This window comes from Ammodytes marinus (genome assembly GCF_949987685.1).
Source record: "Ammodytes marinus genome assembly, chromosome: 7".
Taxonomy (NCBI): domain Eukaryota; kingdom Metazoa; phylum Chordata; class Actinopteri; order Uranoscopiformes; family Ammodytidae; genus Ammodytes; species Ammodytes marinus.
The window spans coordinates 27,126,713-27,151,941 of NC_137211.1; the positions used below are offsets into that span (position 1 = coordinate 27,126,713).

At 40.2% G+C, this 25,229-nt stretch overlaps 3 protein-coding genes across 5 annotated transcripts in view; 1 reads left to right on the top strand and 2 right to left on the bottom strand.

Annotated features, from left to right (window-relative positions):
* Positions 1-2,749: 2,749 nt before the first annotated feature.
* LOC307253190 (L-rhamnose-binding lectin SML-like) lies at positions 2,750-8,677 on the top strand. The gene is made up of 9 exons (XM_080031102.1): positions 2,750-2,811; positions 3,715-3,747; positions 3,848-3,910; positions 4,331-4,466; positions 6,093-6,202; positions 6,296-6,340; positions 8,074-8,206; positions 8,355-8,458; positions 8,617-8,677. Exons 1-9 carry the CDS (start codon positions 2,778-2,780, stop codon positions 8,637-8,639), a joined length of 681 nt encoding a protein of 226 aa, XP_079887228.1. The 5' UTR covers positions 2,750-2,777; the 3' UTR covers positions 8,640-8,677.
* A 2,035-nt stretch (positions 8,678-10,712) lies between these two features.
* On the bottom strand, positions 10,713-20,256 carry LOC307252951 (uncharacterized protein). Its single transcript, XM_080030772.1, has 6 exons — positions 19,968-20,256; positions 18,132-18,304; positions 17,063-17,281; positions 15,475-15,635; positions 13,051-13,183; positions 10,713-12,701 (listed from the first exon to the last, which is right to left on the bottom strand). Exons 1-6 carry the CDS (start codon positions 20,191-20,193, stop codon positions 12,525-12,527), a joined length of 1,089 nt encoding a protein of 362 aa, XP_079886898.1. The 5' UTR covers positions 20,194-20,256; the 3' UTR covers positions 10,713-12,524.
* Positions 20,257-21,924: 1,668 nt separating this feature from the next.
* Positions 21,925-25,229, bottom strand: part of usp19 (ubiquitin specific peptidase 19) — a 30,816-nt gene continuing 27,511 nt past the window's right edge. For all 3 annotated transcript variants that reach the window (XM_080031554.1, XM_080031553.1, XM_080031552.1), the window contains one exon: positions 21,925-23,108. In XM_080031554.1, the coding sequence (XP_079887680.1) occupies positions 22,968-23,108 (141 nt within the window). In that variant the 3' untranslated portion in view covers positions 21,925-22,967. The remainder of the gene's footprint in view (positions 23,109-25,229) is intronic.

Consider the following 25,229-nt stretch of genomic DNA (forward strand, 5'->3'; position numbering starts at 1 on the left):
TTAAAGCATGTGACCCTTTGACTCCTGCCTATCTCCAGATCTCCCCCTGTGTTGTCCCCTAATGACACATACAATTACACTTCTAATTTATCCTAGGTTAAATCCAGATTTCAGACCTTTTTCCAAGATAATTTTTAGAATAAGGAGGAGATTGGATAATAGGTTTTAATTATTCTGGTGGGTGAATACCTTACATTACCCGACTTCAAAAGACTACCCGCTAGTCCTCACTCAGTGCGTTTACATGCAGACTCATAATCGGGTAACTAAACGAATAAGACTTCAACAGGACTTTTAAACTGCATGTAAACACCTTTATCCGATCTACTTCGCACACAAATCGGCACAATAACGGACAAGAGATGTCGGATAAGAACACCTAGATAAGTCGTTCGTTGTCGGCATTCTCTCTGCATGTAAACAGGGATCGGACATCGCTTATCGGACTTCTCGTTCTGTGCTTGTGTGCCTGCGCGTGATAGGCTACACCCATGGCTACACCATGGGTTATTGACGGAAGAGAACCGGACGTGGCTCTTTCAACACTTGTTGAAAGCATGGTTGAAAGGGCTACAGCGCCACCTAGCATAGTGGAGACAGCCATGCATTGGACATTTATCCGATATCTGAAAGGCCATGTAAACTCAGACAAGTGACACGGTCCGTTCGAGTGTCTAGTTCGATATATGTGATAATCTAATCTAGTTGTGCCATGGAAACGCACTGACTAACTTCATACACCTGGATGAACTAGGCCAGTAGATAAATGCAATTCCCTCCTATTTCAAGGAGTGTGTTATGGGATGTGTATTCTCTTATCAGTGGTGTTGCCGTAGTGTAGGTTTGAATTGCTTACCTCAGGAGCGCATCGATCTCTTTAAAGAAAAACCCTAATTAGGTCCTTGTTCCCAACTATAAACTAAAAATCAGGCACAGGATTTATAACGTTTTCAAGAAATTTTATTCAACCAATATAGAAAGATTATATGTTCAATATATAGAAAGAAAAGATAAAATAAAATGAAAGGAAGGAAAATATGTACCTACACTCCCATTAATGTGGTTAATATATGTAGATAAGTATAAGACTTAGCTTATTTGTTTTATGTAATTTGTTCACATTGAATTTAGTTCATGAGTTTTCTCGTTCTCAAATTTCAAAGTTTGTCCACTGTCTACACAACTTTAAATATTCTCTGAGTTGATGGCCGAGCTTTCACCAAAGTCATATAAATTTGAATTTCTTCAAGCTCTTATAACAATGGTAATGTTGCGACACAGAATCAGGAAAAGTTGGTCACAACAGCTCAAAACTTCAACTCGATGCCATTCCGCAACCTGGTTCATCAATTGATTCCTATTAGTAACCCAAATGTTTCCTTACCAATCTTCTCAGAAAAAAGAAGAATTGGTTCAGAGCTTCACCCTCTTCTCTAGAACAAAAAATGAACAGCCCTCAATTTTTCTAAGTATTTTGCACTCAAAAAGATTCAGAGTGTTTCTTTCGAGTGTTTCTTCTAAGTATTTTGTCCATGCTAAAAGAACAAAAAAGTGGAACAGTCAAAACTTCCCCCCAAAAACAGCAGACCTTCTTGCTCAAAACCCTGGCTTTAAATAGTCTGCAGACAGAGAGAGTGGGTGTGTGTATTAGGGGGGAGAGGGTGAGGGGAAAGATGAGGGTGTGTGTGTCCAGCTCAAGGACCCACTGCCCCCCTTGTGTCTCTCACCCCTGACCTGTCCCAGGACAAGCCCAGGCATGCCTTTTCAGAGAGGCCTTAGGAATTCAAAAGTATGTATATATTTCAGGATAAAACTTGTATACAACACTTTTAGTGATTCTACCTTAATATTAAAGGTCACTTGTTACCTTGCCTGTCTTATTCAAAATATCATACTTTTCCATACGAAAACAAGAAATATACATTTCCCATTCACCTAAGACCAAGATGTGTGCAATGAAAAGTTGCAATATTCTTGCCTATCTCAACAGGAGCCAAGATAAATAAATACCCAAGCAACAATTTATTTGCATATCAGTTTTCTTGTCGGAACAACTAGAGCAGGGGTGTCCAAACTACGGCCCGCGGGCCAACTGCGGCCCGCTGCCCGCTTTTTATTGGCCCGCGTTACATGTCCTTTATTGTTAGCAGCTACATGTCTTGATAAATGTGTTATTTTTGCAAAGTGGCCCGGCCTTTCGTAGATTTTTCTGTATGTGGCCCTCAGTGAAAAAAGTTTGGACACCCCTCAATGTCGAAGAAGTTCCATCAGCTTCTGTTAAAATTTGAGCTACGGTTCATTCCAAATACTGTCTTTGTCATACAGTGCTGTGAGACAGGTACAGACATATAGAGACATATAGTCACACAAACATGACCAAATGATATCGGGACACGCTCCTCATGACAAGACTATGCAGTATAAATGCTGCTTTAAGGAAGAAAGTGAGAAGTGTGAGAGGGAAGTGTGGTGATTTACCGTCAGACTGGAAAAAAACCTTCCCTGAACAAGGAAATGACTTGGTAGAAGTAACCAAACAATAAGATATGCACTCTGTAAATACCCTTCATGTGAGTTTCGCAACGCCATCGGTCAAAGAAGTCATTGTCCTCTTTCATCAGTCCTAACCTTTAAGGTAACACCCAATGTTTCCATATCAGACAACCTGGTGCCATTTACGCAAGACATTTCCTGCTAATACAGTTTAAATACAGGCGTGTTAGATCCAGTGTTACCAATCAGTCGACCTGTTCATCTCAGACGGATCCTCTGAAACCATGCCCCACTTCAGGCTGAGCAGCACCACACTGTGTGAGTACACAACTAAAGACTAGAGCAATACTTATGTGGGTTCAATTAGACATTTCATTTCTGCTACTGAAGAAGCTACATGTGTTATTATATCAGATGATGCTGGAAGCTGTCATGGACACTGAGTGTGCACGTCGTTCCTGTTACACACAGTTTTGTATATTAAATGTACTGTTTATATGGATGTCTGTATGTAGTTCTGGCAGTTCTTCTATTTAATTGGGATTGATACACTCCAGATATGGTTTGAAATCAAGACATATAAGATAGTATAGCAAGTGAGGTGACATCTTTTTTGCTTTTGCCCTGTTCAAAAACCGCGGGTGGAAATATGCATTTTACTTGGTATCATCATCAGGAGAAAATTGTTCCAGACTGTTCATTTTCTGTTTTGGGGTTGTTGTAAAGTAAAGGATCTAAATCTTCCAGGTGAGACACAAAAGACTTCTATGGCCACAGTTGAGAGGATTCATTTGAGATAATTCAAATCTACCTAGTGTCCTGGCTTTTGTCCAAGTGATTGGGTTCTCCTCATCTGATTCCTATTGTAAAATTACAATCAAACAACGATTGAGTTAAAAGTAATAAGAGAAAGGTGACATACCAAATGGGCCATTGAAACACAGTTTCTCTGCTGTACGGCATTTGTATTTTCTAACATGTCATGCTTGAAAGAGAATAGGTCTGACTGCATTCCTCTGATGTTCACAAGGCCCTACTACAGTGCATGAGGCCTCACTGTCACACTGTGATAGTTGGTAATGTTGTTAGTAACAGGTGTGCTTTTCCTACCGAGACAGGTCAGAAAATCTGCTGCGAAAAAGGCATTTCCTACTCTGATACAAGACAGTTGTAACTTCTGCTTATATGTCTGACAGTTTAACCTTGATGTGTCTTTTCCAGTGCTGGTAGCAACATGTTTGGTCGTGACAGAAGGTAAATATCTGAGTGATTTTGGTATGGTAATGCTCATATTTATTTTCTACAAACAGTACCTGGTTTGATCATACTTCAACTTTCATATCTGTCATTTCAGTTGTTTGGACAGAGAGGGTTATCACTTGTGACGATGGCTCCAGTGTCCAGCGTCTGAGCTGTGGTATGATTAAACTCTCTAAGTCAACAATAAGTGGTACATTTAAATAACCCCTAATAAACCATGTTTAAAGCCCCTGTAAACACAAATCAACACTATCCTTAGTTCTCACTACAAAATGTAATTAGAGATATTGTCATTTAAGTTTGATACACTTTGCAGGATTTCCGTTGAGGCAGGCTATGCTCTGTTTCTTATTACACATTAAGTATGTTGAACCAATAACAGCAGTTCTCTGCACGAACATTTGATCAAAACAGTCTAGTATAAAACTATTTATTTAGTTGTGTTGGTGTTTTATAATATTAATGAACATTTATTTTCAATCAGATTTTTTGTTAAAGCTTATTGAGACACCAAACTTCTATATCATATATTTAATTGTTACTATTTCAGACCAGGTTGATTTATCTTGTGTCACAGATAATGGAGTGATCAGTGTGCAGGCATCGCTGTATGGACGTGAAGACAGGGAGACCTGCAGTGAGGGCAGACCTCCAGGACAGCTTGCCAACACAGAGTGCTCTCAACCGGGCACCGTGGACATCCTCAGGAAAAGGTACACATTACATGTAGCTGTAGGCTACAACATTAGAATCAACATATATTGTTTATTACAACATAATCTGAATTTGGCTACTGCGGTCTATGGGTGGCATATTTAAGTCAATGATTCAATTTCACTGAGCTTTAAAAGAAAAAGAAAAAAAAGCTGTATATCACATGTAGTGCTCTGATCAGCTATAACAGGAAAGCACACTTTACCCAATCTAGCAGTCAGTCACTAGTACTATGCAGCACAGCACAGATGAAGTGAAGATCTTTTATACAGGTAGAAATAAAGACTGTGTCAAACCATCAAGCTTTTTTTTAACAGATGAATAAAAAATCCTTCAGATCTGTAGATCATTCAAACTATTCTATGCCGCTAACTCTTCAACATTGTACACTCTCCTGACATTATGGCAGAGCATTCTCAAGCTGACTTGAAAAGACAGAGTCTAATCTATGCATATAATGTTACATGTTAATACAATGGGACTTTACATAGTACTTAGTCCATGGAAGTGTTGCATGTACAGGGGAAGTGCTGCATGCATAGCATTCTGCTGGTAGAGGCTGCATGGTTTAAAGGATAAATAAGACTTAAAGTCTAACCACAAGAATAGTCCCAGTATGGATTGAATGCCAATGACAGACGGACTAGCAGCAATGCAGCATGCTTCAACACAGAGGAAGTATAAAAAAATAATTTAATCTCAAATGAAGGCCTATGATGTCATGGACTGAGGTGTCAGTCAAGTGAAAACTCACAAAAGTAATTAGGATTCATATCTACTGCACTTTAAGTCCACATCTTAAGCTATACATTTAAAATGTGGGTATAGAGTAAAGTCTTTTTACGTTATTTTACACTATTTATGGGATCTTCGTCAAATTTGGAACGGACTCACCATAGAACTCAAGGATGAACTCTTAAGATGTTGAGGGTCAAAGGTCAAGGTCAGTAGGTCACTGTGACCTATCTTATTGTCAGCGCAATATCTCAAGAACGCTTTGAGGGACTTCCTTTGCAAACGTTGACTCTGATTCAAAGGTGAACCGATTAGTTTTTGGAGGCCAAAGTTAACTGTTAAAGGTGCTACAGGAAACTTTAAATATTTCTGAAACCGTCAGACTTACAGTATGTAGCAGCAAACAAGACCATCAGTAAAAGAATGCAATTTTTATATGGTTTTTCTTAATGCCTTTGTCATCATGGGTACGCTCAACAGGAGCAACAGCTATTTAGGGGGCGCCCTTGGCTCAGTTGGTAGGGCGTTCCCCCCATGGGCCTCGGCCAGCAGTGGACCCGGGTTCGATTCCAGCCAGCGGTCGTTCTCTGCATGTAACTCCCCTCTCTGCCCCATTTCAACTCTGTCTCTGCACTATCAATAAAGCATAGAAATGCCAAAAAAAAACATTAAAAAAAAACAAAAAAAACAGGAGCAACAGCTGGCATAGTAAAAAAATTACCGCTTTTGTCCAAAGTGGGTGCAAGAATTAACACAAACTGAAAGTTCCTCAGAGCACCTTTAAAGCACTGCCTACCACCACTGTACTTTCACTGTTCAGAAATTGACCAGGCGGTATGTCTAGTTTAGTTTTTTTGTGCTAAAACATGATCTTAATGTTCTTCCGACAGGTGTGATGGCAAGAAGGTGTGTGAACTAAACACGTTTGATGTTCGTAGAACTGATCCCTGTCGCGGCATCTTCAAATACGTGGAGACAAACTACACCTGCTTCCCAGCAAGTCCGTCTCATTTCTAAATTAAACCCTTTGATATGCGATATATTTGCAAGTTCTAGAGTGTCAAATATAATTTATTCATGCTTCTTTTGACAGTTCGCCTTGTTGCATGTGAGCATTCTTTGGCATATTTGCATTGTGGTAAGTCAACTTCTTTTTTTGCATTAATGGAAGATTCCCATGACAAACACAAGCATAAATACAGTTCAAAATAATAGCAGTGTGTTTAAAAAATTGAGTAAAGATCAAAATCCTAATAATAGCTTTTATTTCCATACACGCACATGCATTGGGGATATTGCACATTCTATTCCAACTCCAAATATGAAGAAACATTTGTCAAATGTGTCTTCATCTTTACAGAAAGTGAAGAAAAAGGAATATTAGACTGTTCAAAAAAATAGCAGTGTCTAGAGTTTTCTTTACAACTCAAACATTTACTGTATCAACTGAAAAATGCATGAAGATTTAGCTTTCCTATGAATCACTGAACTAATATTTAGTTGTATAACCTCTGTTTCTGAGAACTGCTTCACATCTGTGTTGCAGGGAGCCCACCAACTTATGGCACCTGTGAACAGGTGTTCCAGGACGATTGGACTACATTCCACAATTCCTCTGCATTTCTTGGTTTTGCCTCAAAAACAGCATTTTTGATGTCACCACATAGGTTTTCTATTGGATTAAGGTCCAGGGATTGGGCTGGCCACTCCATAACGTTAATCTTGTTGGTCTGGAACCAAGATCTTGTTCGCTTACTGGTGTGTTTGGGGTCGTTGACTTGTTGGAACACCCATTCCAAGGGCATTTCCTCTTCAGCATAAGGCAACATGACCTCTTCAAGTATTTAAATGTAACCAAACTGATCCATGATCCATGGTATGCGATAAATAGACCCGACACCATAGTATGAGAAACATACCCATAACATTATGTCTGTGCCACCATGCTTCACTGTCTTCAAAGTGTACCGTGGCTTGAATTCAGTGTTTGGGGGTCGTCTGACAAACTGTCTGCGGCCCCTATTCAAGCCACAGTAGACTTTGAAGACAGTGAAGCATGGTGGCACAGACATCATGTTATGGGGATGTTTCTCATATCATGGATCAGTTTGGATACATTAGAATACTTGAAGAGGTCATGTTGCCTTATGCTGAAGAGGAAATGCCCTTGAAATGGGTGTTCCAACAAGTTAACGACTCCAAACACACCAGTAAGCGAACAAGATCTTGGTTCCTGAGACCAACAAGATTAACGTTATGGAGTGGCCAGCCCAATCCCTGGACCTCAATCCAATAGAAAACCTATGTGGTGACATCAAAAATGCTGTTTTTGAGGCAAAACCAAGAAATGCAGAGGAATTGTGGAATGTAGTCCAATCGTCCTGGAACACCTGTTCACAGGTGCCATAAGTTGGTGGGCTCCCTGCAACACAGATGTGAAACAGTTCTCAGAAACAGAGGTTATACAACTAAATATTAGTTCAGTGATTCATAGGAAAGCTAAATCTTCATGCATTTTTCAGTTGATACAGTAAATGTTTGAGTTGTAAAGAAAACTCTAGACACTGCTATTTTTTTGAACAGTCTAATATTCCTTTTTCTTCACTTTCTGTAAAGATGAAGAAACATTTGACAAATGTTTCTTCATATTTGGAGTTGGAATAGAATGTGCAATGTCCCCAATGCATGTGCGTGTATGGAAATAAAAGCTATTATTAGGATTTTGATCTTTACTCAATTTTTTAAACACACTGCTATTATCTTGAACACAACTGTACATATTCATCGCATCAGACATTTTAAACACTGCCTGCATCTCAACTACATGTATTTCCTTTCTGTCTTGCTAATTTTCCCTGCACTTTTGCTCAGATGTTGGGCAGGTTATATTCGTGTACGGTGCTGACTATGGACGTCGTGACATGACTACATGCTCTTACAAGCGGCCTGCCTCTCAGATTCAAAATGTCCTTTGCCATGGCCCCACTAGCAAAGTTGCTGACAGGTAAGGTTGCACGCTTTTTTGTTAAATATAAGAAACTGGCACATGGGAGTTGTTGTTCTCTCTTGAAGTAAAATCAACAAAGAAAGGAATCAAAACAGGGATACCCAGGGGGCAAAGTGGTTTAACTCATGTCACTCTGCATCCACAGCTGTAATGGGCAGAACAGCTGCACAGTCAGAGCTAGCAACTCCGTGTTTGGGGATACCTGTCGGGGCACTTACAAGTACCTGGAGGTGTCTTACGTGTGTGACTGTAAGTATCTCTAAGTCCTGTTTGGATGTACACTCTGCCAAAAGGGTTGTGGTGTCACTAAATGGCCTGATGCAAAGACATGTGCACATTATGTTGCTAGCACACTGCTGCTAAACTAGCAGCTAAAGTCGCCTTATTACATTTTTGTTCTTTTGCAGATCCTGTGGGGAACGAAGCCTAGACTCTGGAACCAGTCCATATAAAATAATAAACATGCACTGAATGAAATTAATTGCTCAGTTTGTCGTTTTGCTCATTGGCTAATGAAATGTTTGTACATAACTACCAAAGTGTAGCTACCAATATGGTGTAGGCTTAGGCTGTGTTCACACCAGCTTTGTTTGGTGCGATTGAAACGAACCCTGGAGCATTGAAGCCCTTGGTGCACTTCATTTAGGTTGGTCTGAACGCAGTCTAAGGGTGTATTCACACATGGAAGGTCCGTTAGTTCACTTGCTTTGGTCCAGACCAAATAGAATTTGGATTTTTTTTTTTGGTGTGGTCCACTTTCATATTGCCCCTTTTGCAAGTGAACCAGCATTACGAAGCAAAACCACATGTGATCTGAGGTCATTAATTCATTGGACAGACATTCTGGGGTGGAGAGAAGCAGGAAGAACTAAGTAAAAACTGCGAATTTATCATTGATATAATATGGGGTTAAAAATAATAAAAATGCCTACATCTAGCCTATAAATAAAGAAGAAAAACATCAAATTATTGTTGTTTCATATGGTTATAATATGTAGCCCTATGACAATGCCACGTTATGTGGCTTCTAGCCTACGATGTGAAACATAATTTTTACTGTATTTTTGCTGCTGGACGTACGGCTCGCGTGAAGAATATGCTCAAACTGAAACACAGCTGATTAAGCTGTGTATCAGCTGGGTGTCAGTTCGGCGCAGTTCAGCACCAAACTGACACAGGGACAGTATTGACGGTCACGTTGGGAAGAACAATAAAAACACACACTTCATACAAAGCGCAGCGTGAACCTGTTGGCACTGTAGGCTACGGGAGACGCTCCTCTCCATCTGATCGCTGAACATATCAGCATGTGTACGCCGCACGCGTCATTATCAAATGTAATATTTTCTCCCGGTCAAACCACAACTAATCTTCCTAACAATGACGACAACAACACTTTCCCATAATGTGAAGCTGATGGCGATTTATTAAAAAAGAAAAGAAAGAAAAGGCGCAGTGCTTCCTGCAATTGGGTCGGATCGAGTCCGGCCAAATTCACACCACAAACGAACTGCAGCAGAGTGCGTTTCGAAGCGCATCGAGACCACCTCTTCAGCTGGGTCTCGGAGCGCTTGTTTGGTCCGCCCCCGAGTGTGATTGCTGTATTCACACCTGTCTGAAAGATGCGCACCGAAGGTGGAAGTGCACCTGAGTTTGTTTCAACCAAACTAAACACAGCATGTGTGAATACACCCTAAGACTCTAGTGCGCACTTCGTCAGAGCATACAGCCATATGCTCCATCTGCTACAGTCTGCTGCTATTGTAATGTGGGCTGACAGAGGAAAGTAGCACTATATTTAATAGTTCTGGCTGTTACAATATGCGCTCCACATTAAAGTGTAACTATTAATCCCAAGATTACTTTGTTTCAGCTTACAACCAATTTGAATAGGAATTTAGTAGTGTTGTTGATTCACGCAGGTCAAATTCTCCACATTTTAGTACAAAGTATGTTTGTTCAACAATTAATGGTATAAATCTGCATAGCTAGATTCTCTACAGGTTAAACCTGGGTACTGCATTCAAATGATTTTTTTTTTTGGCTGATCTAGTTGAGCATGACGTGTGTGGTTCACTGAAACGTCACCATTGCCCATTTCTTTTAAAAAAATGCACGCACGGTAGTAAAAATTTTGAACTATTCCTTTAACACAGAATGGCAATGTGATGTCAGAACAAAGAAACAAACTGTTGTATCTGTGTGTGTTTATGAAGCAAACATGTAATGTTTAGTATTGAAGAATTATATTATAAATAAAAAACTAAATCACATTGAGGCACCTTGAACCAAACAAAAGCCCAGAATATGTTTCTCAATAAAACTGTGGGCCCTGCAGCTGTAAACAACAACAGTGAAACAGTAACTTTCCAGGTAGATATCTAACTTCAAACAGTGTCAAGGATCCAATTTTTCTGTGAGGAAAGTTTGTTTATTCAGTTATGAGAATACACCTTCAAAAATATTCACTTCTCTGACACACCCAAAGTTACATAGTGCACCTTTAATAAATGATCAAGTCAGGGTTTGATGTCTGGAGTAATATGTGAATCACTCTGTGGTCAGAACAGAGAGCGTAAACTGATGCAGTGATGTCATCATATTTCTGCCTTGAACCAATCAATAAGTTATGAGTTTACACAGTCAATATTAACAGTAATACAGCATATTCAATACATAACATCAGTCAGTCTCACTGTGAACCTTTTCAAGTTCTACCTTCTTCATGAATTACACATGTCTGTCTTATGTAATGTGAGACAGATCTTTCACTGTGTAGGATTAAAACAGTGTATGTTCAAAGTAAATAAATAAAATAAAAGTGCCAAAAAGGTAATGTTTCCCACCACCGCCAAAGCTGTTTCTCTAAATCTGACCTGAGTAACATGTACACCATAAATATATCCTAAAAAAAAAACAAAGCTAAAATGACCATCACTTTCTCACTAATTCAACTTCTTAATTGTTTCACGCAAGGCTGCTTTAAAATAATAATAAAAAACACAACGCAAAAACCACGTTGCCCGCTACTATGTCTCAGTGCTTTCAAAAGATATTCATTCGATAATTAATGCCCTAATTATTTAGCAATTCCCACTAGATACATAGTCACTTTAAACCATATTCAAAGTCATTTTCTGATAGCAGTGCCTTATAGAATGGGGTTGTAGTGCACATTTGAGGTATTGCCTTTGGAGTTACACAGTCCATTCATGTGGAAAAGTTTCAGGTATTACCTTTATCAGTTCTGGGTGGATGTAAACAATGCAGAACAATGGAAGTAACAATCCATTTCTCTGAACAATCTGAAGGAGAGAGCTACAGCCAGACAAACCTCTCTAGACAACTTACCGCAAAAACTCTTTCACCGTATCCCACCCCAATTAAGCTGTCTCTCTGACACACACTTCACAGCGCTAGGGTAATTACAGTATCCTGTGGTGTGCTGAGTCAAGGGGCCTTTTGCAGCAATCAAAAGGCCTGGCCTGGCCCACTTTAGAGCTTAATGAAGTCTTTTTGGTGGCACTTCAGACACTACAATCTATTGGTACAGGTGTATTTTAGGCTGACGTCCTGTTATTGTTATCCTGGAGTAGATCAAGTATGAGTGCAACTTTTCTCTGTTCTCCCTCCTCGTCTGCATATTTATTAGGGGTGTACCGAAACCGTTACAATACAGGCACTTACAGGTTGTTTCAGAGGGGAACTGCGATACATAATTAAGGGGTAAACAGCAGTACTAGAATGTCAATACTAGGTTTGTTTTGATGACGGTGCAGAACTTGCACTTTTTGTTTTAGTATTTTATTAATTGAAGAACTTGGTTGTAGTTAACGCTGTACTTTTACTTGAGAATAATTGTATTTATTGGCCAACTTGCAGCAGATACATTTTTTTATATATTTAAAAAATATATATTTTATACATTTTATTTTGTATTTTTAATTTAATTTGAAAAACCTGCTGAGTCGCTGACAGCTAACAAATATACTGTTATTGTTTAACCAATTAAACTCATGTTCCTTATTACAAAACAACAAGTTTTTTTGGGAATTTTTCCTCTTCAGAGTACCGAAAAAAATCGAACAGTGACCTCAAAACCAATGTACGTGCCTTGTGTACCGTTATACCCCTAATATGTATTGCAAAGTAAACTTCTTCCATTAGTGGTAGGAAATACTCCAGTCCTTCAATAAGTTGTTTCAGCCTTATTGTGTAACAGTAGTCAACAGTGTCTGTAAATAGATTGTCATTGTGTCAATAGAAGTACCCTATTGTGGAGGTAGGCAAAGGGGGGGGCAGGTGAAGTGTTGTTCTAGCCTGCCCCCTGCTGGAGGTTGCTCTCATAGTTTTCCATACAGATGTTGACACGCTTGGTGAAGTAGCTGCGGTCAGAGATGGCCTGCAGCAGGTCTGTCTGCACCAGATTCACGTCATACAGCTCACAGGTGCTGGCTGTACGTGTGTCTGCGCCACCTGGCTCCAAGAAAACCTGAGAGAGTGAGACACACACAGAGAGAGAGAGAGAGAGAGAGAGAGAGAGAGAGACAGAGAGAGAGAGAGAGAGAGAGAGAGAGAGAGAGAGACGCACACACAGCATTTATACATGTGGTGAAAAAACTTGTTTCTGCTGCCCCCCTCTGAAACAGTACAATGCTGACTTCTGCTACAGCGACGTCTCCCCTGAACTCCTTCAAATGACTGCGCTGACCCAACTGCAATCTCCATAAGATAACACACTGACTATGCTGAAGTTTCTAATACAGCCACACTTCAAAAATACTGAACTGTCCCTTTAAGCTGTTTCATAAAGCTCTCCATGCGGTAGTCATTGGCAGTACCTTGGGATGGACTATGGTGTCGTGGTCTTTCTGCCGTAGGTTGTCGTCTATGAAGATGTGCTGGAGGCTGGAGTCAAAGGGGTCCACCCACAGAGGCTTGCCCCCATGGATGGAGAAGGTGTTACCAGCCCACCTGGGGGACAGAGACATTAGGAAGAGTTAGAAATGGGACCGATCCCATCCAATTGGTATCTGCTCCAAAATGGCTACAATCCACTCATTGGATATCAGACGGATGTCACCAGGGCCGACGGACTGCGGGGGAAAGTGCGACAGTCGTGTGGGGGCCCAAGGCAGAGGGGGGCCCATCAAAAAAAAAAATGTGTTAAATGTGGGGCCCCGATCTTCGAAGGCCCTGAACAATGCCATTCCAAAAAAAGAAATAATTGACTGGCTTTTTTCTCCCCTGAACCTTGCAAGGAGATCAGGGGCCTGCGCATGACTAACGGCCCCCACACACATCCTGCGTCTACCTCTGGAGCGCGTCGCGTTACCTTACTGCTGCCTCTCTCTGACTTTTCTCGGACACACATGCAACGTCTCAGCAGCTGCTGCTTCTAAAAGCCCTATCTTTCTACATAGAGTTTTCATAGATAATTCCCATTAAAAATGAAGTTCTTTCATGTCATCTATGATGCATATGATTTATATTGAGTCTGGACAGTAATCCGTGCGCCCCATTGCCATTTTTTTTATTTTTTTTGCCATATTTTCGCTTGTTGGAAGTTTTATTTTGAAGGGGACACACCAGGAAATGGTGAAACTACAGCGAAAGCTGCCAGTATGAAGTCAATATGACTCTCAGCAGAGTATTTCAAAAATCACTTTACTGATTTATACGGGAGAGAGAGAGGGGGGTGTGGTCGGGGAAGAAGAAGGCCGTAGACACAGATAGAGCAACGGAAAACTGTTGCGCTCATCATGATCTTTTTTATTTCTTCACTATATTGGATCTCTATATGTGTCATTTATCCAAAAATGAAATGCCAGAACAAATTTAAAATTAGGTTTTAAATCCCTCGGATTTTGATTGCACAATTAAATCGTGAAATAAAGGGATTATTCGCGTATACGACTGAGGGATGTTTTATTTTGAAATAAACACACCGGGTAAACGTGTAACTAGAGTGAATGCTGCTAGTATGACTGTCAGCAGAGTATTTCTCTATCAGTTAAAGCACAGAGACGCGAGAGAGACGCGCTGCTCTCAGAAAAAAAATAGGCGAGCCTCCTGAGGTGAAGGGGAGCGTCGCTGCAGACGTGCCTCCGACGCGCCTCAGCAGTGCGTCTGAGGTTGGATGTGTGCTCGCTCTACGTTGATTTCACAGTCTGCGACAAAAAGTCAGACGCAGACGCGAGGTAGACGCGCAGTAGAGGTAGGATGTGTGTGGGGGCCGTAAGGCATGTGTGCGGGAGAATAATCAGGAGCAAGCCGACAATGAATTGAACTGGTGGCGAAAATAGACGCAGCGATGTTTCTATGGGGATATTTAGCTGTACAGAAATAAGTGCTGGCAAAGCTAGATCAGTTTAAGACGCCACATCACTGTGGCAACACAACCTATCTATCAGCTCAGCCAGTGCAGAGAAAAGTCTGATGAATGCATGAGAGTGATGGCCATGCACAACTGTAAGGTCAGTGTGTGTTGTATTTTCGTATTCAAATAAACAGTTGTTTATTTTTATAGTGCGCATTGGCATCTTTGAGCAAAATACCCCCACCATTTTTGCCTCCTGTGACACTGGCCAGTGACCACCTTCATTAAGACATTTTCTGGGAGAAACACTGCTAAGAGTAATGATTTGGTCATTCATCAAATGAAATATTGTGGAGTTGTCTGGCTCAGAGAGCCGTGTGTATTTTAAGAACGCCTTTCAGGGGGCCCATCAGGACTTTTTGTATAGGGGCCCAGAATTTGGTGCTACGCCCCTGGATGCCACAGATCAAAAAATTCCTTTATTTGAAATGTAATTATTTCAATTATTAAACCAAATATATGAAACAAATAAATTATTAAACCATAGCTACGTGGTCATATAATATAAACATATAATATAATAATATAAAGCACACGTTAAAATAATTGAATTATTAAAAGGTTCAGCAAATATATGCACTGTATAGTTCCACTTGGGTTTGAATACATTTTGGAAATGGTGTTGCTCTTTTAATTAAGAGTCGCTGTGCAGTTGAAGTCTTTATAACCTTATACATAATATCACCGCATACAAAAAAAAAGTATAATAATTATGACAAATTGGACAGCATTGCGATCGGCCGATATCCAGATATCAGAATGAGGTTGCACAAAAAAAATAGGGGATCGGTGCATCCCTGGAGAAGTGTGGATGGAGGGATAGAGGCCAGACTAACGCTGGTCTCAGGTCTGTGTGTGTGGTGTGTGTGTGTGTGTGTGTGTATACCAGTCAAAGTGGTCCTGGAAGCCCCCCAGGCCCTGTACTGAGCTCAGGTACTGGTATTGGGCTCTCTCTCCGTCCCTGGATGACACACACTCGTCCCCTCGACTCAGCACACAGCCCTTCTTACTGCAGCGGATCTTCCCTGGAGTCAAGTTCACACTTAACTGAGTCACCACAACAACAACAACAACAACAACACAGTCACAGTTAGAATAGACACAGAGTGGTGTTAACAAAGTACAGACTGAACACTCACATTTTAGAAAAAACATCCACATTGTATCAACTCACCTTAGCATCAATTTAAAATATTAAATGGGCGAAATAACTCTAAATCTAATCTACACAAGGCCTCACAGTTTTATTTATTTATTTATTTTATTATGATTATTCATTTTGATATAATATCTAGCTTTAGCTTTTTGGATTCATTGAAACATCTCTATTTTACTTCATTGTATTTCTTATCATTTGTATAACCATTGTTGAATTTTATTTTGAAAGTGGTACCTGTACTCATCCAAGTGAACTATTGAAAACAAAAAACCCCTTTGGCACACAGTTTAAACTTAAGAAGAATGCTATCAGCTGTCCATCAAGTAAATCAATGAGTTTAGACTCATTCAATATGTGTAGCCATGCTCTGGGGTGGCTCTAGGCACTGAAGACTTCCACACTGCTCTCTTTAAAAACAGCTCACTGTGCCTGACAGGTTCACCCCACATCCACCCAATCCACTCTCCACTAGTCTCTCAAAATCAATGTGTTCCACTCCAGAAAACAAAAGGGCAACAATCCTGTGGGAAGGGAGTGTGTGTGTGTGTGTGTGCGTGCGTGCGTGCGTGCGTGCGTGCGTGTGTGTGTGCGTGTGTGTGTGTGCTGATGGTCTTATCACTGCAGCTCAGATGCTAACCCCATTGTTAGGTCCCATTAGGTGAACACCTGCAGCATGGCTACACTGAGGTGTGGAGCAATACATTCCTTCTACCTTCACAATGATGCTACATGAAGAGAAACTCTCTGACTCTAGACTTGAATACCTTGAATACCATTGAGTCACACTGATTGTTGTATGACTGTATGTGAAGTCAAACATTAATCCATTAGGTAGGAGTGGAAGAGTTTTATCAGCAATGTCTTATATACCATGTCATGGTTTTAGGAAAAATAAAGTTCAATATTGACTTGTAAAGCAGATCAGGCATCAAACACTGGTGTCTAAGTGGCACAGAGCCGTCATTTTAGAATCAGATACATACTGGAAGGAAACCAGCAGCCATGGGCACTTCCTGGTTTCTTATCAGTAGGTATTTGATTCTAAAATGACATGACACATACACAATATACAGTTTATCTTTTGACCTGCTCCCATTGACTACAAGTGTGGGAACTAAAAGCTAACCTGGAGGTGCAGCCTTTGCCCATTTCTATATAAAAAAATGCAAGCACAGCTTACAGGAACGATTTCTGTCGCCTTATTTTGCACCGGAGATTGTGGCCAAAAACCTGAACATTTTTAAATGTTGAACTATTCCTTTAACCCCTAAAGGAATACTTCATTGATAATGGATAAGTGTGATTGTGTTTTGACCTTGAGATCAGGCAGATCTGGGAACAGTGGGTGAGCCCCCTCGGTCAGGACTCTAGACACAGCCCTTAGCACACGAGGCAGGTCCGTCCCAAAGGTTCTGAACAGGACGGCAAAGTCCCTCCCAGCATGCACCAGGTCTCTGAGCAGCTGGAAGAAGGAGGGCAGGATCCAGTGGTACAGGCGGCCATCTTCTCCCTTCACAGTCAGCTCTTTGTCTGCCTAGACACAACACAGTCACACACACTCACTACAACACAAACAACTGTTCACAAAAGCTCTTTGCTGTTTTACTGTTATAGCCCAACTTGAGCATCTATTGATTAAAACTGATCGATGTGTCTGAGCCATTCCTATCAGCTGTGAAAGCTGCAGGATAATCCTTGTCATCTTCTACTAAGGTGGCGTTCACACCAGCCTTGTCCAGTGCAGTTGAACAGAACCCTGAACCCTGGAGCGCTAGGTTCAACCCCTTGGTGCAGTTCATTTGGATTGGTTGCATAGAGTATTTGTGTGTAGCATGTAGGGATGCTACTGTGTGGAAATGTGGCTTAAGCTACTAACATTTTGAGTAAAGCTACTACTGATACATTTGGGGGGGGTCATTTTAACAGGGGATATTTCCCCCCTCCTTTCAAAATGTGTTTATCATTCATTAACCGCTGCTCTGTGACGCGACTCACACTTTCAGTTGAATTGTTTTTTATTTAATGAACGTGCGCCCTATAACTGTCACGCAAAATGAACCAAATGTCTTTTATATCCAATAAGAAAAATTAAAATAAGCCTACTTGGTGTTGCCGTTAGGGAGGTTACGTAATCGGTGTGAGCCTCACCACCGAGTGACACCAGTAACACCTACTATCACAGCAACCCTAATAGGATGTAATGGCAATGTAGCAGTGAACAGAGTGGGCTGACGAGAGCCCTCCTCCTGTCCAATCTGTGTGTGTGTGTGTGTGCTATAATGTGCCTCTTGCCTTGACCCCCTCTGTCCTCTCTGTGTGTGTGTGTGTGTGTGTGTGTGTGTGTGTGTGTGTGTGTGTGTGTGTGTGTGCTATGTTTCTCTTGCCTTGACGCCCTCTGGCCAGCTCAGCAGGTCCAGATGTTGCTGGAGGACCTGGCTGAACCTCTGTCCTGCAGCAGAGGTGAAGCCCGGCATGCGCCCGAACTGGGAGTAGTAACACACAGCGTCATCACAGGGAGGCAGCAGGGAGGGAGCGTCACTCAGCCAGTCCCACCGGCCTGGAGGGAGACACCAGGGGAACAAGAGGGGACACTTAACATCAGACCACACAGTGACTAGAGGGTGCTGCTAGTGCATAAGAACAAGAGTCTTCTAACTGCAACAATATATGACCCTATGGGATAAGAATGCAGTAGAGTAGCAGATGAGGACATACTGTATAGGACACCACTCACAAAGCTTTCACAACAATACATCAGCGTAGACATACCAATCACCCTACACATACCATATGTACACTGAACTGTGTCTAACTGCTTTCAGACACCATGCTCCTCACAGCTGGAATAAACTCCAAGGTTCAATGAGGCTGGATCGTTGTTTTTTACCTTGGAACATTTTAAGTTTTATGTTAAAGGAGAAGTAAGTGATATGGTATATGGACATTTAGCTAGCTTCCTGTCAGTGACTGCAGTTAGCAGTCCCCTCCCTCGTCCCTACCACATGAACACGCAGCCGCCATCAGCTTATGGAAAGCAGTAAGTCATCGATCACAAGCACAGAGACCCGCCTCTGTATTGCGTTCTGTCTCCTGATTGGATAAAACGAGCGGGATACTTGAAATTATATCTGGAAATTACTGCAAAGCTGAATGACTGGGAGACCTGTGTAATGGATTGTGCATACTGTTTAAGTGATTGCTTTATGAATATAGAGAGATTTAACACAAATAAACAGGTGTAGCCTACAGTTTGGGAAAGTGCCAATATTATTTGTCGAAAGTAAAGTTTGGAAAGGTGTGTTTTGTGGATATTCATCTACATCATGCTGCATATTAATGGAGAAAGCCTGTTCATTTCCCTTTATAGTGAGGTCCCATTGGTACTGACCATGAGCAGCTCACTGTGTGGACTAATGACCCAGATATGATCGACCAACCACACACTCAAACTTGTTTTCTAAGTTTACTATAGCGAACAAACAGAAGAATGGCTCCAGACCACATTCTGCCAAACTGTAGAATCATAATGGACCACAGTATTATCCCATGTGACAGAAGACCTGTGGGCTTCTTATTGTATTGATGAGCTGCTATTCAGCATCAAGTCATTTCAATTAGCCTACGTCACGTCAGTGGAACTGATTTATGGAGGAGTGAGAGAAACTCCTTTTTTTAATTAATCTGAATGGTAATAACAATGTCAACAAGGGAAAAAACAAAAGCAATATTGCTATATTCCTAATATTTTTCAAATGTAATTTATTCCTCTTTATCATTTCACTTTCAGGCCTATTTTCTTATTCTTTTGAATTTATATTTTTTTAACTTGGCACTACTCCATATTATTAAAATAATTAAAATAATTAAAAATATGATATAACAATGAACAGCAATGTTGCTTTATATTTCCCATTTGTTTAAAAGTAGGCTGTTTTAGCCTACATCCACTTTTCATTTCTGATTCTTTTACAGAGCCTATTTATTTTTGCCCTCTTGGTACTCCGTAGCCAACTGATTGGCTGACAACACGTCACTTCACTTAACACCTTTGAATTGAAGGATGTTTAAATAGGATCAGGTGTAACGGCTACTCTAGCTCTAACAGCACAGCAGGGACAATGGCAGCTGACTCAGCAGCACCCCCTCCGTGCTTTCTGTCCAGTCAGTCAGTGAGACAGTTGACAGTCTATGTGTGAGACAGAGAGAGAGAGACAGCTTACCGTGTGTGTCCATCTGTCCCCAGGTGACCGTGGAGAGGAAGTAGTCCAGAGCGGCCACGGTCCCCTGCGCTGTCACTGCGTCACAAACCACGATGGTGTTGTTCAGGTCGATGTGTAACACTAACTTCTTGGTGTTAGAGGAGCACAGCAGCCCCCGAGGGACTGTCCCAACCATGTCCGTCCCGTCATGAGCGTCGTGTTCGCGCTGCTCTTCGGGTTCAGCCATGAATACACTGTCTCCAAATAGTTCTACTGAAACTAGTTAGGCGACATACCATGGAACTGTTATAAGAGGACCCAACCGGCTTCTCGACTCCGCTGCTGTCTCATTCATGTTTTGGTCGTTGTTGCCAGATGTCGCGAAAGAAAACAAGCAACAAGGCATATGAAAACAAGCCCAAAAGTAGCAACCTCTGTGACCCTATATCCATGTTATAGGCCTACACCTTTTTATTGTATTATTTAACAGTCTATAGCTATACACAGCATATAGCCTATAATAAAGGCCCTTGTCCATCTGTACAGTAATAGAATGTAGTAGCCTATTCAATAACGTTACATTCTTCTGACAGAAAGATAACAAGAAACATAAACTGTATTCAATGCATGGGCAGCAGGTCCAAATAAGCAACTGCACTTTATAAACAAACCCGAATAAACGCCACCCACCCACGACAGGACAATATTTGTAAGCGACTTTACAAAAAAAATAGGGCCAATGTTGCTTGTAAAAAGCGGACTTGGCAACATTGGCTTCTTCTTCTCCCAAAGATTAAATGGTGGACAGACACTACCAGACATGCCACAGCGCCATCCTCCGGCGAGATCAGTAGTGTCAGTGGGTTTTAAACAAGCCCGCAGACTATACACTACTACACTATTATCAACAAATAATCTGAATCTGTAAAGTAACTAAGTAAATAGAGCTATCAGATAAATGGAGTGGCATCATAAGTACAATATTACTTTATTACTACTGAATAGAAGCATTCGGGAACACATAATGGAACATCCCAAATAAAATTAAAAACATTGAAATTAGTATTTAACTTAAATTTATTTAAGCCTACTTTTATTCACACTATTTGAAATAAGACAGGCTTTTACTCTCACAATGTCCAATTGCTACATTTAAATAATCACATAATAGTGAATGAGATTATAGCTCTAGCTTTGGCCTATATGTTGAGAAATTGTATTAAATGAAATAGACAAGTTAATAGCCAAACTTGACTCACTTTGCTGTGATTGTTACTGACATTCCTCCATATTCCATCTGGATAAAGTTCTAAAAAATAACAAAAGGCCTGAAGAACAGATTTTTTTTCTCTTCTTCCTTCATATTACATTTTAATAAGAGCTCACTGCATTATCTTTACACCTAGTATTTACTTCTGTTGTGTTATAGTTTGAATTTCTTGTGGTTTAAAGGCTTTTTCCTCAGCCTATTGACTCTAAACTGGCATGTTGCTAGCAATAGTGGGCACCACCAGTTTACAGAGCCTTTGCTGTGTATTAACACCAGAATTTGTTTTCAGCGAACACAAAGTAGGGTATTGGACCGTGAGGAGATATTTACTGATTGACAAAAAAGTGATTTCGACATTAAAGCATTCTCCAGAATCACTGACTCCACCTTCAAATAAACACTGATATATGTTCTAATGCAAGGACAATGTTAAGTGAATGTTCAAGATATGATAAGATATTGAATGTTCTTCAGTTAAACACATTACCAAACAAAGTCCAAATTAATCTAATAGCCAAACGGTAACTTGTTCCTCTGTGGCCTCTCTTCTTTTCAGGATCAATCAAAACTGACTGAAAAAGAAGCCTGGCAGCCATCTTTAAAACACTTATTCAACAAGACAAGGTTGTGTAGATCTACTCTAGCCATAAAGACAATCAATAATGTCAGCAGGTCCCAAAATTGTTTTTATTTATATTAACCATTTATATGTATCCACAGCTGTATTCCTTAATGATTCCCACTTCATATACACAGTCCATTACAAAGGAGGGGAGGGGTGAGGCTGGACTAACTCACACACAAAACTGAAATCATGAAATGTAGCAAAGTCTGAGGTGGGGGCTGGGGTTACTTAAACAGGAGGCTGGGGGGTTACAGCCAGTATTAACATGCAATCATGCACATTTCAGTTTATACTGAAGCCTTTTAACAGTTGCATCCACAGGATCGAATAACTAAAATGAGTACAAAACAGATCAGGAGAAAAAGGAACCAGAGCACACTACAGCAACAGAAGCCAAAAAAAAAAAAAGTTTAGGCAGCCACATAAGACCCAACAGCGTGAGTCTTCTGTGTTCCAGAAAAGTTCAGCACCCATCTTTTGTTTTTTCCTTTACATCAGTTGCTACAATTTCAATCCATGTTACAGAAAAGCCTGCTACAAAACAAAACTTACCAGACAATACGCCAAATAAAATTAAAAATAAAGATTTACACACGTTGAAATAAACTCCCCACATTTACCCTCAAAAATCAACCACAGCTTTAAGCTATAGGGATGCACAGGTGTGGTTAGCGTTAGCAGGTATGGCCTTTTAGCTTGAACCCAGAGCACAAGGTGCGGTTGGTGCGTGGACGGCAGACCCCTCCACTCAACTCTTGCTGGCTGGTTGGAGGTCAGCAGCTTATTAATGAGCTGCTTCACAGGAGCTCTGAGATTATACAAGGGTTAGCTTCTGTGTGTGTTTGTGTGTGTCTATATGCACTGAATGAATAGAAGTATGTATAGAGCTTGGTAAGGGGTTATCAAAGGGTAAGTATACTAAAGTGAGTATATCAATGATGTGGGTGTGTAGTTAGCATTGAGTAGTACACATCTTTTGAGTGCATGTGGAGGTTTTGACATGCGAGTGCAGTCTAGTCCAACTCCAGATCAATGGAGCATCGGAGTTATTTTGACAGCGTATCCAGGTGTGTGTGTGTGTGTGTGTGTGTGTGTGTGTGTGTGTGGACTGAGCACTGTTTGAGGTCTAGTCCACCTCCTCCATGTTGCTGTAGGAAGGCGCTGCACACTCTCCAGCCAGGGAGAAGAGGTCTGAGGGCACCTCAGGGCTCAGTGTCGGGGCTCCTTCACGGTCCAGGTCTGTCCCAAATAGTGACTGGCTAGAGGCCTGTAAAATAAACCAGTGTTAACAAAGACATCCTGCTGCTTTTTTAGTATTCAGGGTCGATTTAATCTGTTGGGGAGGAAATGGTGAAGAATGTACAGTAACATGACTTCAATAATCAACATAAGGGCTAGAAACAGGTGGAGATTTTATTTCCAAAATTAAAAGTACAAGGCTTTATATATTAAAAAAGCAGCATTTAGATGGAAGTAATCTAGATACATTATTGCAGAGAAATTGAAATGGGTAAGACAATACTTTTTTAAATGTTAGCGACAAATCAGTGATTCAAAAGTATATTACAAATACAGACCTAAATCATTTCAGTACAATCTGAATCAAGTGGTGATTATTGTTTTTCCATTGACATTTTACAGGGAACAACACACACATACAATCCAGTCAATTTAACAAAAAACCCAACACAATCCATGAGTTTAAAAACACAAGCTATACCTCACAGAGACTTCTAAAAATTCAGTCTTGTACGTCTCTCAATCAAGTATCCACAGTGTGAGTGAGCTATGCTGAGCTGTGCTGAGCATTTAAGGCAAACATACATGTGCATCTAAAAAAATCTATATAATTTAATCCAAAAAGTGAAACTTTTATATATTCTAGATTTATTACACAAAGTGAAATTAATCTAGAGTAAAAATACTTTTCAGAAGGTTGACATTTATGTGTTTTTTTTAATTGGTTTTATGTAACATTCTTATATTTGGGAGATACTAGATTTCTTATTTCATGAGCAGTAAGCCGTAATCATCATAAAACAAAAAGGAAAGCCTGACATATTTCACGTTGTGTAATGAATCTCATATATAGGATAAGTGTTTTTGAATGGACTTTTCCATGAAATTAATTTTTTTAGATGCACCTCTATGTCACTGTACACTGCCTTCATTACAGAAGAAAACTGGGATTTCCCTGAGACCCACATACACACACACCCACAATCACCACCGCAGCAGCAGAGCAAAGGACTGATCTATGGACAGTTTGGATTCCCACAAAATGACTTTGAAAAGAGTTAAACACTCATAGTTGAGTTGCTGATTATTAAACCAATAAAAAAAACTGAACTTAAGCTATTTTGATTGGAAAATAACTAATTTATTTTGGGATGATTAAAAAAAATAGCCATTAGTATAAAATGAATAAGGAGTTGAGTATTTCTTATATTTTGCATACTACAGGTGGAACTATTACTCTGTACTACTACAATGAATGTTTTGAGAGCTCCAAAACGGTCCATCATCAAGTACTCTGGAGCTTTCCACTCTAAACAGTGTAACACATTGAAAAGAAACATTACATTCATGAGGTGGATGAGAATTCCTTCATCGATAATAGGAAAATCCCCTGTGACCAAACTGCATCATCAGTGCATTTCTCATCTTATTTTGTAGGGTTTTAAAAGGTACAGAACAACAGATTACTAACTATTAACTATTGCATCCTGAGAATTGAAGAACCATCATCTGGCTATGGCTTTAAAATGTTTTAAATAAGAATAAAACCTAAAACACATGTTCACAGGCATTTCAATTAAAAAACAACTAAATAAAATGGAAAAGAAGACATGACACTGACATACAAATATACAGCTGCAGGAAGCCATTTTAAATAGAAGGTGGTAGCCAACATGAACAGCTCCTGCTTATGTTTTCAGTGGCCCATCAATACAATTATTTTCAACATCAAAACAGTGATTGGTCACAAACAAATAGAGGGTTCTCTTTTTTTCATGATATAACATTTAAGATAAGTCACTGATAAAGTGCCCCTCTCACACACAATCCAGTCATTAATGTTGCATTCATACTGCAAGACTTGGTGTGTCATTACTTTCAGAAGGCCTTCAACAGGTGGCTTCATCTGTACCTGTTGTCAGAATGCTTAGCTTTAAAGCATTTCATACATTAACATATAACTATGTAGTATATACTATGTTTCCACGGTCAATTATCAACTTCCCATGATTAATAATATAGCTCTGAGATTCAACAGTAGTGATTAAGGTTTCCAAAGAACCTTTCATTAAAAAACGTGACGCTAAAACTGCAAACTTGTTGAAAAGCACACATATCCTGGAAGCAAGAGTGGATACAATGCATAGAG

Bases quoted from the DNA above. Each gene is read 5' to 3' on its own strand.
- LOC307253190 (XM_080031102.1), top strand. From the start codon at position 2,778: ATGCCCCACTTCAGGCTGAGCAGCACCACACTGT. The intron at 2,812-3,714 runs GTGAGTACACAA...TGTCTTTTCCAG, and splicing joins GCTGAGCAGCACCACACTGT to TGCTGGTAGCAACATGTTTG. The intron at 8,207-8,354 runs GTAAGGTTGCAC...CTGCATCCACAG, and splicing joins ACTAGCAAAGTTGCTGACAG to CTGTAATGGGCAGAACAGCT.
- LOC307252951 (XM_080030772.1), bottom strand. From the start codon at position 20,193: ATGGCTGAACCCGAAGAGCAGCGCGAACACGACGCTCATGACGGGACG. The intron at 17,282-18,131 runs GCAAGAGAAACA...TGTTGTGTCTAG, and splicing joins GCTGGCCAGAGGGCGTCAAG to GCAGACAAAGAGCTGACTGT. The intron at 12,702-13,050 runs GTACTGCCAATG...TCACTCTCTCAG, and splicing joins ACACCATAGTCCATCCCAAG to GTTTTCTTGGAGCCAGGTGG.